At 47.1% G+C, this 11,530-nt stretch overlaps 1 protein-coding gene and 1 long non-coding RNA gene across 4 annotated transcripts; one reads left to right on the top strand and one right to left on the bottom strand.

Annotated features, from left to right (window-relative positions):
- Positions 1-3: 3 nt before the first annotated feature.
- LOC107312728 (uncharacterized) lies at positions 4-4,531 on the bottom strand. Of its 3 annotated transcripts, XR_001554592.3 has the most exons (4): positions 3,679-4,531; positions 3,343-3,534; positions 2,264-2,475; positions 4-724 (listed from the first exon to the last, which is right to left on the bottom strand). It is a non-coding gene; the product is annotated as an uncharacterized LOC107312728 (long non-coding RNA). The 3 variants fall into 3 exon arrangements; XR_014935014.1 differs by lacking the exon at positions 3,679-4,531 and having other exon boundaries at positions 3,343-3,651; XR_014935015.1 differs by lacking the exon at positions 3,679-4,531 and having other exon boundaries at positions 2,312-2,475; positions 3,343-3,651.
- Positions 4,532-5,228: 697 nt separating this feature from the next.
- Positions 5,229-8,177, top strand: ATF4 (activating transcription factor 4). The gene is made up of 3 exons (XM_015860392.3): positions 5,229-5,440; positions 6,397-6,708; positions 7,239-8,177. The coding sequence occupies exons 2-3, from the start codon at positions 6,495-6,497 to the stop codon at positions 8,087-8,089; spliced, it is 1,065 nt and encodes a 354-aa protein (XP_015715878.2). The 5' UTR covers positions 5,229-5,440; positions 6,397-6,494; the 3' UTR covers positions 8,090-8,177.
- The last annotated feature ends 3,353 nt before the right edge of the window (positions 8,178-11,530 follow it).

Below are 11,530 nucleotides of genomic sequence, written 5' to 3'. Positions count from 1 at the left end.
GAGTGGAGTCATGGTAATTATTTAATGTATGCAAAAGGTTGCTGCAAAGACCAGCACCAAAGTATTGTCATTTTACAGATAGCGGGAGAGCAGGAGTTTAGTATATGGAACTCAAACTTTCCTCCATTTTAAGCTTTCCAAAGTACTTATGCAGCAGTCACAGTCTGAACACGATCACTTTATGCACACTAAAAGTCAGACAGGTTTTTATTTTGTTGGTTCAGTTTCCCTGGCTCCAGTAGCTAAGCAGCAATCTGATCCATCTTTTCAAACTCAGAGCTAAACTTCTCAGAGGAAATATGTATGCGTGTGGATATATATATATATATATATACATACGTATATAAATCCTATCCACATTCCTCATGAAAAGCCTTCTCCATATAAATAATGAGCAAAAGTTGCTTCCATGAGTCTTCTGGGTTTGGGTTTAAGTGTTTTAAGCCCACCCTTACCCCTGCCTCTCGTGGTAGAATCATTGCTGTTCCGCAGAACCAAAGGCAGCAGCGCCGTAGTGCTCTGTTAGACATCCCACTGCAGTGATCCCAGTCCTGTAAGGCTTTCTTGTCTCATTCTGTTCAGCACTGCAAAGGACATGAACGTAGTAGGCAACAGACACAGGGCATAGATGGCAAATGATGGAGTGCATTGGCTCTTGATCTGGTCCCATAGCAGGTATTTTGTCTAAACTCACAATGTGCTGTAGGCAGGTTCCTCACCACCTCTGAAAGGCAAGAAGCAATCATTCCTGGAAGGGCTATGGCAAAGAGACATCTTTGCCTTCAAGTCCTTTCATCAGAATAAAATACAGCTGGAAGATGAGAAAAACCCCAAATCCCCAGATGCTCTGAACAAAAGTCAGCCCCCTCCCCCTTCACAAATACTTTTTGCTAAACATCATTTTCAACCTGTTGTAGCTTTGCTCAGGAAATTCATGCTTGGGCAAGTTACAAGTTTAAATCTCACCTCCCTCTTACTGGATTTGCACAATGTTTTTCCTTATGGCAGCTGGCCACAGCCTGTCCAGCTCTGAGTAGCTGAGACTGTGGAGAAATGTATTTTGTGAGCTATCAGCATGTGCTTGGTATGTCTGCTTTTGCTCAGCAAGAAAAATGTAGGTGGACAACCAGGAGTGTTTCCATATCTGTCTGAAATTATTGAACTGCAAGTTGCAAATGGAAATTGCAGATTTACTCCTTCTTTCTATTTATTTTATTTTATTTAATTAGCCTCCTTTCAAAGGTCAGTGATATTTACATATCAGGATGGAAACATAAGAAAGTGAGAGGGTAAGTAAGCAATGAATGATTTATTAGAGATTCCATTTGGTGGGCCGGTCCAAAACAAGCGAGGCCCAGCATATGGCTAACATAATGTTTGTTTATACATCATAAAAAATGGATGCTAATACCTCCCGGCTTGAACTTTAATCACGTATATTCATCTCTCCACCCGGTTTTAAAATGGAAGGTCTGAAAAGCAATCCCTAAAGAGCTTACAACGAGGACCTGGCAGAACCAATTCTCCAGTTATCTGTTTGTGCCGCATGAGGGGAGAAGCAACCAAGCACTGCAAATTACCCTGAGCTGCAGAGACTGTAAGTAATTCTCCCTCAGAATTGCTCAGACTTTATAATGCACTTTGCCTCAATCCATCTTTGTGTTTCCCTCAACAATCTCTGCCGGAAAATTTCCTCCTGGTGTCTGGAAATTCTTTGCTCACTGAAGTGCAGATTTTAGGCTGCATGCCTGGGGTTTGTTTCCTGTTGCCCCACCCATGAATGGAAGCTTCAAGGACAGAAATTATCACAAGGACCCCCCCCTGGGGCGTGAGACCCTGCGGGAGTCCAAAGCACTCTGACAGAGCCACCATGGGGCCTGCAAACCCTCCTGGCTGCCCCATTCCAGTATTGCAGGAAGGGGCCACCATTTCAATCACTGCTGGTTATCTTCCTGGCCCTGGTAATGCATATCCTCCATATCCCCTCCTCACTCCCGGCTATGCAGCACCACAAGTGCCTCCCCCCCTTGATAGTCCCCGAGCGTCATATACAGGCCAGCTAGACTGTGCAGAGATGTTACTATGGAAACATTTACGTCTTCCCTTTGTGTATTTAATAACAGCATATGGCATGTTTATCTCCTGTATATTTGCTGATAGAAGAAAAAGTCTTTTCCTTAGCAGCATTAGCTTCTAAAATGAAAGACAGACAGAAAGAAGGACAGGCAAGCAGACAGTAAAAACAGCAAGCTCATACACTGACCTTCCATTTTAATGAAGAAGAAGGGTGAATGGAGGAGAATCAGTTTACCTCCTGGTGCTTTCTGCAGTGCTGTATATAACTGAGCATTTTGTCACTCCCCAACAAGGTCATTTTGGCCTCTGTCATGCTGTGAGCTCTGCATGAGCATTTCCTCTTGCCTGCAGCTGGCCCCTCACTTCTGCATAGGGATGGATCCAACTTATCACAGGAGCCTATGGCAGGAAAATAACATCAGCAGAGCTAAAACTGTTAACGTGTCATCAGGAGTTTATTGACCATGAACGCACATTAATCTTCATTCAGAAGCCATCTTTTTGTGCTGCAAATTCAGTTTCCTTCAGAGCTATCAGGCTTCTCTCCACACATCTAAGCCACAAACATATTCTGCAGCACTGAAAAGGGAACATTTGAGTTAGCTAGTACCTATTAGCCCTTCGCTTAGAAAACATTTGCTATTTTACTTGCACAAAAAATTCCTAAGGAATGGTTACTTAAGCTTGAAGAATTATTATCCAGCTCAGTCACAAAACTCACTCCTCAAAGGAGAAAACTGTGATGTAGTACCTGCAAAAGCAGAGACGTATTTTGTAATGGATTGAGACATGTCTCATTAAATTGTGTAACAATAATTCTGCAGTCTCTTTCAGGAAACAGGGAGAAATAACACTGTTACTAAATGTCTGGCTTTTTGTTACCTCATTTCACTTCCTGAATTGAAGATGATGAAAACAAAACAAAACAAAACCCAAAACTGTTTGGTGCTCAAAATGTAGACAAATGTGCACATTTGCAAAATAAAAAGGGAAGCAGGCAGCTAGGAAACAGGCAGATCTGGGTTAAGTTCCTCATGACATGCATCATTTTTGCTTGCATAATTCTTACTCACACATACCCAGAGTCCTTTCTTCAAAAATATGTAATTACCATTTCAAGAGAAGCATTTCTGTTTATTTTGCTACAGTTACAGTGGTACAACCACCTTTTTTCTTTGCAGTTGGATGTGGGGGATGTGAGAGCCCTCCCTCGACCAGCCAAGACACAGAGATGCTGCCTCTCATCCACCCAAGCCAATCACCCACCAGGCTTCTTCAGTAGCTGCTGCATCCATCCACTGAATTTTGCTTTGAAGCAAGATCTGCCTGCTCATTGGTGCACGTATCAGAGGAGTCATCTGAGATCACTCAGTTGCTATCGTGTTTTTTGATATTGGAGGGCATTTTTCTCTGCTGCCTCTTCCATCTTAGTGAGCCATTAAAAATCGATGCTTGATTCTAGAAAAGCAAAAATAAAACAAACACATTCACACACCCACAGAGAAACAAAAAAGCCACAAAACACCACAGCACATTGGAAAAGCTGTATTTTTACTTTCAGCAGCCAATGTTCAGTTTACAGAGCTGGAATGACATACATACCCCAATTTGTTACAGTGATGGTGACATCCTGCTGCTAAAAGTAGAAACCTGGCCATGACTGTCCTCCCTGGCCATGCCCATCCTCTGGGATTATCAGTGGAGCTGTTTAATGAGTTCCAGGCAGGTATACTTGTGCAAACTGAGCCAAGGCCATGGCTGTACACAAATACTAACAAGCCCTAAATGGAAAACAAGGGAGCCTTTTGCAGTGGAGCCAAGAGGAGTTTTATTGACAGGGTGATAATGTTTTGAGCAAGCAAGGATCCATGGAGGGGGGTTGGAGCTTGATGATCCTTCCAACCTAAGTCATTCTATAATCAACCTTCAGAGCTGATGGTGTGTTGTAGGGCTGGTAATGTGGGAAAGCAACCAAAAGCCAGGTAGTGAAAGAAAACATGGGTAGCAACCTTCCCAGCTCACCTTCCTCACTCAGAGCTGCATATGGTGCTTTAGTGTCCTCAGAGAATCACGAGGGGACTGAAAACATCTGTTCCCCATGGGTTTCATACAGGGTTAGGTGAGGACCAGAGGAGCTGCTAGAAACATACAGGGCCAGACGTGATGGAGCAGGGCTGCCTTCTCATTTGGCTGATTTAGTTCAGATAAAACATAATGCAAACCTGCTTGAAAACCTTCCCAAGGTGAGGCTGTTTACTAGGGCCGTGAGGCTGTGTAGATGACCCACTAATGCTCTCCTCCATTGAGTAATGGCTGCTCTTGCATCTCCTCACAAACCACCCCAGGCCAATGTTACAGCTCAGCTACAAAGCTAGCAGGGTGTGAGGGACACAAACACACAGCCCATGCACCGCACAGCCCTATCTCTGTGGGGCAAGTAGCAGGCAGGGAGTTTTCCACTTATCTGAGGGAGCAGTGACTCTCCTCAGCAAAGTTCTGCCCTCAACTCTACTGGACTTCGTCTGGAGGGGCTGTTAAGAACGCACAGGGAGAGCGGACAGGACTTCGTGTGGAGGGCATAAAGAGCTGTCAGTAACAAAGGAGGCGTGGTGCTTCAAAGAGGACACGCCACGGAAATGTGAAGCAGAGAATAGAACCAGCGCCACCGCCATTTTACGGCTCCTCGTTCTCCGTGCCTCTCACCATCTCTCCCTTTTCGGGCGTCAGCCAATGGCGGCTCAGAGCTCACACGGTTACCACGCCACCAGCCAATCGGCGCGCAGAGCTCACTGGCTGTGTTGGCGGGCAGGAGCAGCAGCCCCCCCACATCCCCCTGCGCTCCGCGGCGGGCGGGAGGAGTGTCCTCAGCTGCTGTATCACGTGGCCGCCCATCTCGGCTGGGCGGTGTTTGCGCGGAGGAACACCATATAGTCCCTCTGTCTAGGAGCCCACGATGGAGGGAAAAGTTATTGCTGACAGCTTTTTTGGTTAATCTTTAGCAGGATGGAACGAGAGCGGCCCAGAAAGTTGAAGGTCTACAGGCTGAAGGGTGCTGACGAGAGGCGGGTGACGAAGAGCGGAAGGACACATCAGGCCGGATCTCGTTTTGATTAGCGTGAAGGTATATAAAAGCGGAGCGCGCGCGCTGCCACCTCATTGTGTGCCCTTGGCTGAGCTGACAGGTTGTAGCTGTGACTGTGCTTAGCACCTCTCCGCGCGGCGCTGACCGGAGCACCAACCAACCCCCCCCCCAGCCGCCATGGCTCTCTAAGGGCGGCAGGGCCAGCGGCGGCATCGGCCAGTGCAGCGGGCGCAGCAGCAGCGGCGGCGGCCTCGGCACATCCCCGGCATCTGCAACCATGGCGTGAGTAGCGCGTGTGGGGAGTGCGCCTTGTATGACAGCCCCCCCCTGCTTCAAAAAGCGGGGTTCTGGGGTGCGAAACGGACGCCCCATAGGAAAAGCTGCCTGGTTAATAGGGTGGGGGCTGGAAACCTACTTGAGGGTGACGGAAATGGCAGGAAATGACACTTTTAAGAGGAAAAATGAGCCATAATACCCTGTATTTTAGAGAAGCCCACATCCTGAAAGCTCAGGGCTGTTCTATTTTGTAAGGCTTTTGTGAGAGTATTAGCTCCCTAGACGGCTGTCTTAGTAGTATAGGGGATTGTCTTTATAGAGGCGTTCCCACAGCAGATGGAGGAGTTAAACGGGGCTTCCAACGAGCGGGCATTAAGATAATCCCTTAATGCTACGGCGCTGCTGGCCGGGGGAGGAGGAGGGTTGTGGGGGGAGAGGGGGGGGAATGGTGTCGAACCCAGCCTGATAGAAGGGTGTAAGGCTGTCGTGGTATTTATCACCCGAATCCACCTGGTCCATAAGTCAGCCTAGCACCAAAAGGTGCTCTGTCGTTCTATCGTCCTGTCACCTTCCCCTCCCCCCCACCCCTCCACGTTGATGGCGTTCCCATCGACACGGGGTGAAAACGTGTCACGGCACAAAATGGCGGCGGGGCCGGGTGGGGAGCGGTAGGCGGCAGATCGCGAAATGGCTGCGGCGTGGGCGTGAGTCAGGGCGCGGTGGGCGGGGCCTCGGCGGGGCGTGGGGCTGGCAGTGCCGTGCTGGGCAATGGAGATGCGAATAGAAAAGCTTTTATGAAAGCAAACAAATAAAAAGCAAGAGTTTGAGGCAAACAGCCCTGAAAATGCTGCAGTCGTACAAGTCTGGTGCAACAGCACTCTCCCTGAGGCTGCGTTTTGTTGTGAAGGCTGTTTTTCCAGTAGAACAAGCACTGATGCATGCGAAAAATGTTTGTCTTACAGGTTTTTCAAGGCACCGCACAGCAGCACTGCTGTAGTCAACAAAAAGACCCTCTCCTTGTCTACATCCTTTGACGTCAAAGCGCTAAAACCTGACCAAGATGAGCCTCTTGAACAACGAGATGCTGTTGGGGGAGTCCTCCCCCCTCAGCCAGCCGTGTTTGGTGGCTGAGGAAGGTCTGGGACTCCTCGATGACTACCTGGAGGTGGCCGAGCCCCTCGGTTCGCATGGGTTCTCCAGCGACAAGGCTAAGGCAGTCTCCTCCAATTGGCTCGCTGTGGACAGTTTAGGCAACACCATAGATAGCGGCCAGGGTAAGGCACTAATTCATGTGCAGGAAGTAACACCAGAGGTCATGGCACATAATAAATAATGTAACCCTCCTGTTCAAAGATAAATTGCACAAGTTCTCTAAATGGAAAGGTAACATCACGTATGTGTCTTCTGGCCTGGGAAGCATCCATAAAACACTGATTATACACAATAGCAAATGGCTCTGTAGTCGACCAGCCTGTGGAAAAATGACACTTGCATTGCCCTTTTAATAACATGCCAACTGTTAAGAGTAGCCTTCCCTGGAAGAGGTCACAAGAAACAAGTGTGGTGGTGTGTTTCAAATAGGCCTGAATTCTTAGAGAGCTAAGACTAAGAGGGATGGAATGTCAGCAGCTGACAGATACATCGTATCATGCAGACTTCCCCAGTTCATAGTAGGGGGAAGGGGTCTGGTAGTCGATCTTTTTACCATTAAAAAGAATGGGGGAAGATATAACTATTTCTGGTATAACTGGTATAGAATCTCTGTGTTGGCTCATTGAAAAATATACTGTTTCTCCTTGTTTAGAGGATGCCTTCTCTGGCATGGAGTGGATGGTGGAGAAGATGGATCTGAAGGAATTTGATTTTGATGCCCTGTTAGGTATGGAACATCTGGAAGCCACCGTCTCACCAGACGACCTGATGGCCACGTTGGAAGACACGTGTGATCTCCTGTTTAACCCTACCACCCAGGAATTTCACAACAAAGAACCTCCACTCATACCTGATCTAATCACCAATCTCCCCGAATCTCCAATTGGAGTAGATCCCATGGCCCCATTAGGTTCCCTGTGGCCTTTTCCCCTCTCCCCAGGGTCTCTGACTTCTGTTCCAGACCATTCATTTAGTTTAGAACTAGGTAGTGAAGTGGATGTTCTGGAAGGTGAAAGGAAACAGGAGGCCCCCACCTTTCTGGTAGTGATCACGAAGTCAGAGAAAGAGGAGGAGAACCATTCTGATGATAGTGGAATATGCATGAGCCCAGACTCTTATTTGGGAACGCCCCAGCACAGTCCTACCAATTCACTTGGATCCCCTAATGACAACCAGTTCCCTGCAGATGCCACCCGTGGCTCTCTGCGTTCCAAACCATATGACCACCCTGCTGAGAAGGTAGTGTCAGCAAAGGTGAAAGGAGAAAAGAAAATAGATAAGAAATTGAAAAAGATGGAGCAAAATAAGACTGCTGCCACACGTTACCGGCAAAAGAAGAGGGCAGAACAGGAGGCTCTGTCAGGGGAGTGCAGAGATTTGGAACAGAAAAATCAGGCCCTGAAAGAGAAAGCAGATTCCCTGAGTAAGGAAATCCAGTACTTGAAAGATCTGATTGAAGAGGTGAGGAAGGCCAAAGTCAAAAGAGCTAGAGTCCCTGAGTAGGGTAGTCAGTAGTGTTTGTGTGCATGTATATATGCTTGCTGCTTAAGCTGTGTGGTGTCTAATAAATTATTTTATAGTAAACTTGCAATTTTGTGTGGTAACTGAGTATCTGTAAAATAAGGGTTTATACCGTGTCATTTGGGGCTTCAACCAGCTGGAATGTGCTGCTCCACCGAAGTGTGCAAATAGCATTTACTGTTAATGTGGTTCAAGTGATACAGTACATGTTACAGCTCATGTGTAGCTGAGAATACTTGCAGATATCTAGTAAAATGGAGGGGATCAAGTGGAGATAGTCCCAGATCTTGAATAGCAAAAGCAAAATCATAAAGGTTCAGCCTTACGAGGAGCCATGTAAGTATGCTTATAAATACGGTTTGGAGAAGGCTCTTGTGGGAGTTAGTGGGTTTTGACAAGCTGATGGCTTCAAGCAGTTCCCCAGGGTGTTAATTCCTTCTCTCTTGCACTGACTTGTCCCAATCATACTGCACAAGCATCCGCATGGAGCTGGTGTCTCTGCAGCCTTTCAGGGGCAGCCAACAAGCTGATCTTATGCTGGTGCCCCTTGCAATGATGCTGTTTCCATACTTAGTAACTTAGTTAAGACTTTGCACTGGCTGGAGATTAGGGCTGGCTCTTCCTCTGCATGTTCACTTAGCATTTATAAGAGCATTGGATTAAGAGATGGGAGAAAGCATCCGAGCATTAGAGAGCCTCCTGGCTGATCTCACATTGGCAGGCTGCAGGAGCCTCTTCCTTTTCTCACAGGCTCAGAACAAATGTGGTCCAACAATCCCTATGGTTTACGTGCATGGTGACACCATTCCCAGAAATAGATTTTGGTGCACAAAATAGAGCCCCCAGAGGAAGCCAGTTTTCCTGTATATTTGGAAACAGTGGAATTTTCCCAGTCTGCGCCCTATAAAAACTCAGTATTAATAGCTACCTTCCTCTTTCTCATGCATTTAGAGAGACCCAGGTGCTCTTACTTCTCTTTGCAAACGAGAAGAGGAAAATGCTGCTGCTGAGGACTCCACCACTTACCCCTGTGAATAACCAAAGGGGCAAAAATAACCTCCATCTGCAGTGCTGGAGTATGAAATGATGGCACATGCTTCCAAAGAGCCCTGGCGGAAAGTCCAGAACAGCAGCAAGGACAGGATGCCCTTCAGGAGAGGTGTCTTCCTCAGCACTGTGCTGGTGGCAGGGAAATATTGGCCATGTATTGTGGTGACAGAACCACCATGTTAATTTATATAGGGCAGAGGATCTCCAAAGCACAGGATGCCTGTTGTGAGCTTGACTCCTCTGCATCACCACTGCAGTGCCTGGACAACTGGAAAAGAACATCCTCTTTCCCCTCCATTAATTACAAGTTAGTGGAGGAGATAAATAAGCTTTCTTGCATGCAAACGGTGCTGCTCAACTTGGCTAGGTTGCTGCTCAGCCCTGCCAACAGCTAATTCCTTAAGAACAAGGTGTATGTAACCCTGCAGGCAGAGCAACCGTCATGATTTCCATTTCCCCTGCCCCCAACAGTCAGTGGCTGGTGCTGTTAATCCTCTTTAATGTAACTACGGATAGTCATACAAACCTTTAATCCATCTCAAACCTACTAACCGTTCAGCCTGCTTCAGCTGGAGTTCCAGGTTTTGAGCCATAAATAAGCATTAGGCAGCTTGCCTCCTTTTACATTCCTCAATTGACTGTTCTTGTTTCGAGGTGAGAAACTTCCATGTGCTTCACCATTACATTTGTGAGCTATTTGGGGCACTGCTGCTGTGTGCCCCTTTCTGTGGTAACCAGCCCCTTACCTGAGGTGTTCGGAACCTATCGGTGTTGTAGGCGTAGATCCAACACTGTATGAATCAGCAGCAAGATTGGAAGGGAAGTCAGTCCCAAAATACTTGCCAAGGGCTGAGATTCCAAAAGGTTTCTAGGACCCCTCTCAACCACGGTTTTCCCCTCTCCCTGTTATGGTCATTTCAGCACTTTAAGTTGTTTGCCAAGCTACCTTGGTTCATTTGCAGCCTGGCTTGTCCCTCTGTGTTATTTCAGAGGGAAGAAACTGTTGAGTATCCTGAGCAATCCTGTTTTATTAGTTTATACCTGCAGCCTTCCTGATACACCTCTATGCTGATACTGGCTGTCGCTGCTTTCCACGCTGAGGAAGAACACATTTGCTGACACAGCAGAAGCTTGAGCCACTCATACCTGCTCAGACAAGTTTTCCTGTTTGCTTTCCATTTACAGAACAGAGGAAGGCCATTAAATGGCTTTGTGAATCTTACTCACAGGAAGCCAACCCAGCACTGAGCACCTGGGAACTATTCTTTCTCCTCTAAACCACTTCCCTGGAAAGGTTTGACCACATTATTAATACTCCAGAGCTTATATTTGTGTTTATATTAAAGCTGCTTGTGGGAGGGTGGAGATGTGCTGGAAGATGGCACACGCTCTCTTCCTCAGCTTGACCACTTCTATTTTTTTTTTCTGCAGGATGCTTGGTTGATGTCGCAGAGCTGGGAAGGGAGCCAGCAGCCTGATGAGCTCAGCGTCCCTGGATTGCAGCTGCACAGGAGAGAAATGCTGTCCAGCAGGTCCGAGGATTGCGGGATGCAGCATCTTTGCTCCCAGCATGGGAACCAGCCAGGTTGGAGGCTTAGTAGGAAATGAAACTATGGGAGCTGCTCCCTCCCTAATCACTCTTCTCTTTTTTGTCAGGCAGAAAAGCCTGGCTGTGAACAAGCAACAGAGAGGTGGTACATGAAGCTCAGATAGCCACCACCTGGGGTCCCAGCTGGGGTGAGGAGCTGGCATGCTCTAAGCATGACTAGTCTGTAATATATAGATGGTTGGGAGTGTGAGAACACAGTTTTATCTTACCACCAGGCAATGAAGACATTCCTCTCAAAGGCCAACTCATGTTCTTATATGGCAAGCAGGTAGTACTGCCATACTCTCCCGGAGCTCCAGCTCTGTGAGAAAGGTGAAAAAATCAAGGCTAGGACATGCCAGATCTTTGCTGTTTAAAAGGGCGATTTATCTAGAACCACACTTTTCTTCTGCTTGCTTTTCCTCCCTCCTGCAAGGTAAAATTTAGTTTAGTTGAGGATACCATTGGCTCGACAAGCAAGTTTGATTTCAGCTGGCAAAACCCAGTCTGACAGTTGGCTTTATCTTCTCAAGCAAGTACTACGTCTCTCGGCATACAGCTACAAGTATGGGGATTACTTGTGTTGGCACTAATAGTCTTCCCAGTAATGAGGGCTCCTATCCAACTTTATAATTCCATGTATTTGGGTGTTATCCTTGGGGAAGACTGCTTTGGAGCTCGCTTTAAAGTACCTTACTGACTTTGAAAGAGCAACTTCCCTATTTACTTATGCTTGCAAACAAACAAGCTGGGTTTTGAGCAAACAGAATGAGCCACACTTCCCT

Source organism: Coturnix japonica, chromosome 1, assembly GCF_054131305.1.
Source record: "Coturnix japonica strain WE chromosome 1, WE-NBRP24, whole genome shotgun sequence".
Classification (NCBI taxonomy): Eukaryota; Metazoa; Chordata; class Aves; order Galliformes; family Phasianidae; genus Coturnix; species Coturnix japonica.
The sequence above is the reverse complement of the archived record's forward strand: the minus strand, read 5'-3'. Positions and strand labels throughout refer to the sequence as shown.

Bases quoted from the DNA above. Each gene is read 5' to 3' on its own strand.
- ATF4 (XM_015860392.3), top strand. From the start codon at position 6,495: ATGAGCCTCTTGAACAACGAGATGCTGTTGGGGGAGTCCTCCCCCCTC. The intron at 6,709-7,238 runs GTAAGGCACTAA...CTCCTTGTTTAG, and splicing joins CACCATAGATAGCGGCCAGG to AGGATGCCTTCTCTGGCATG.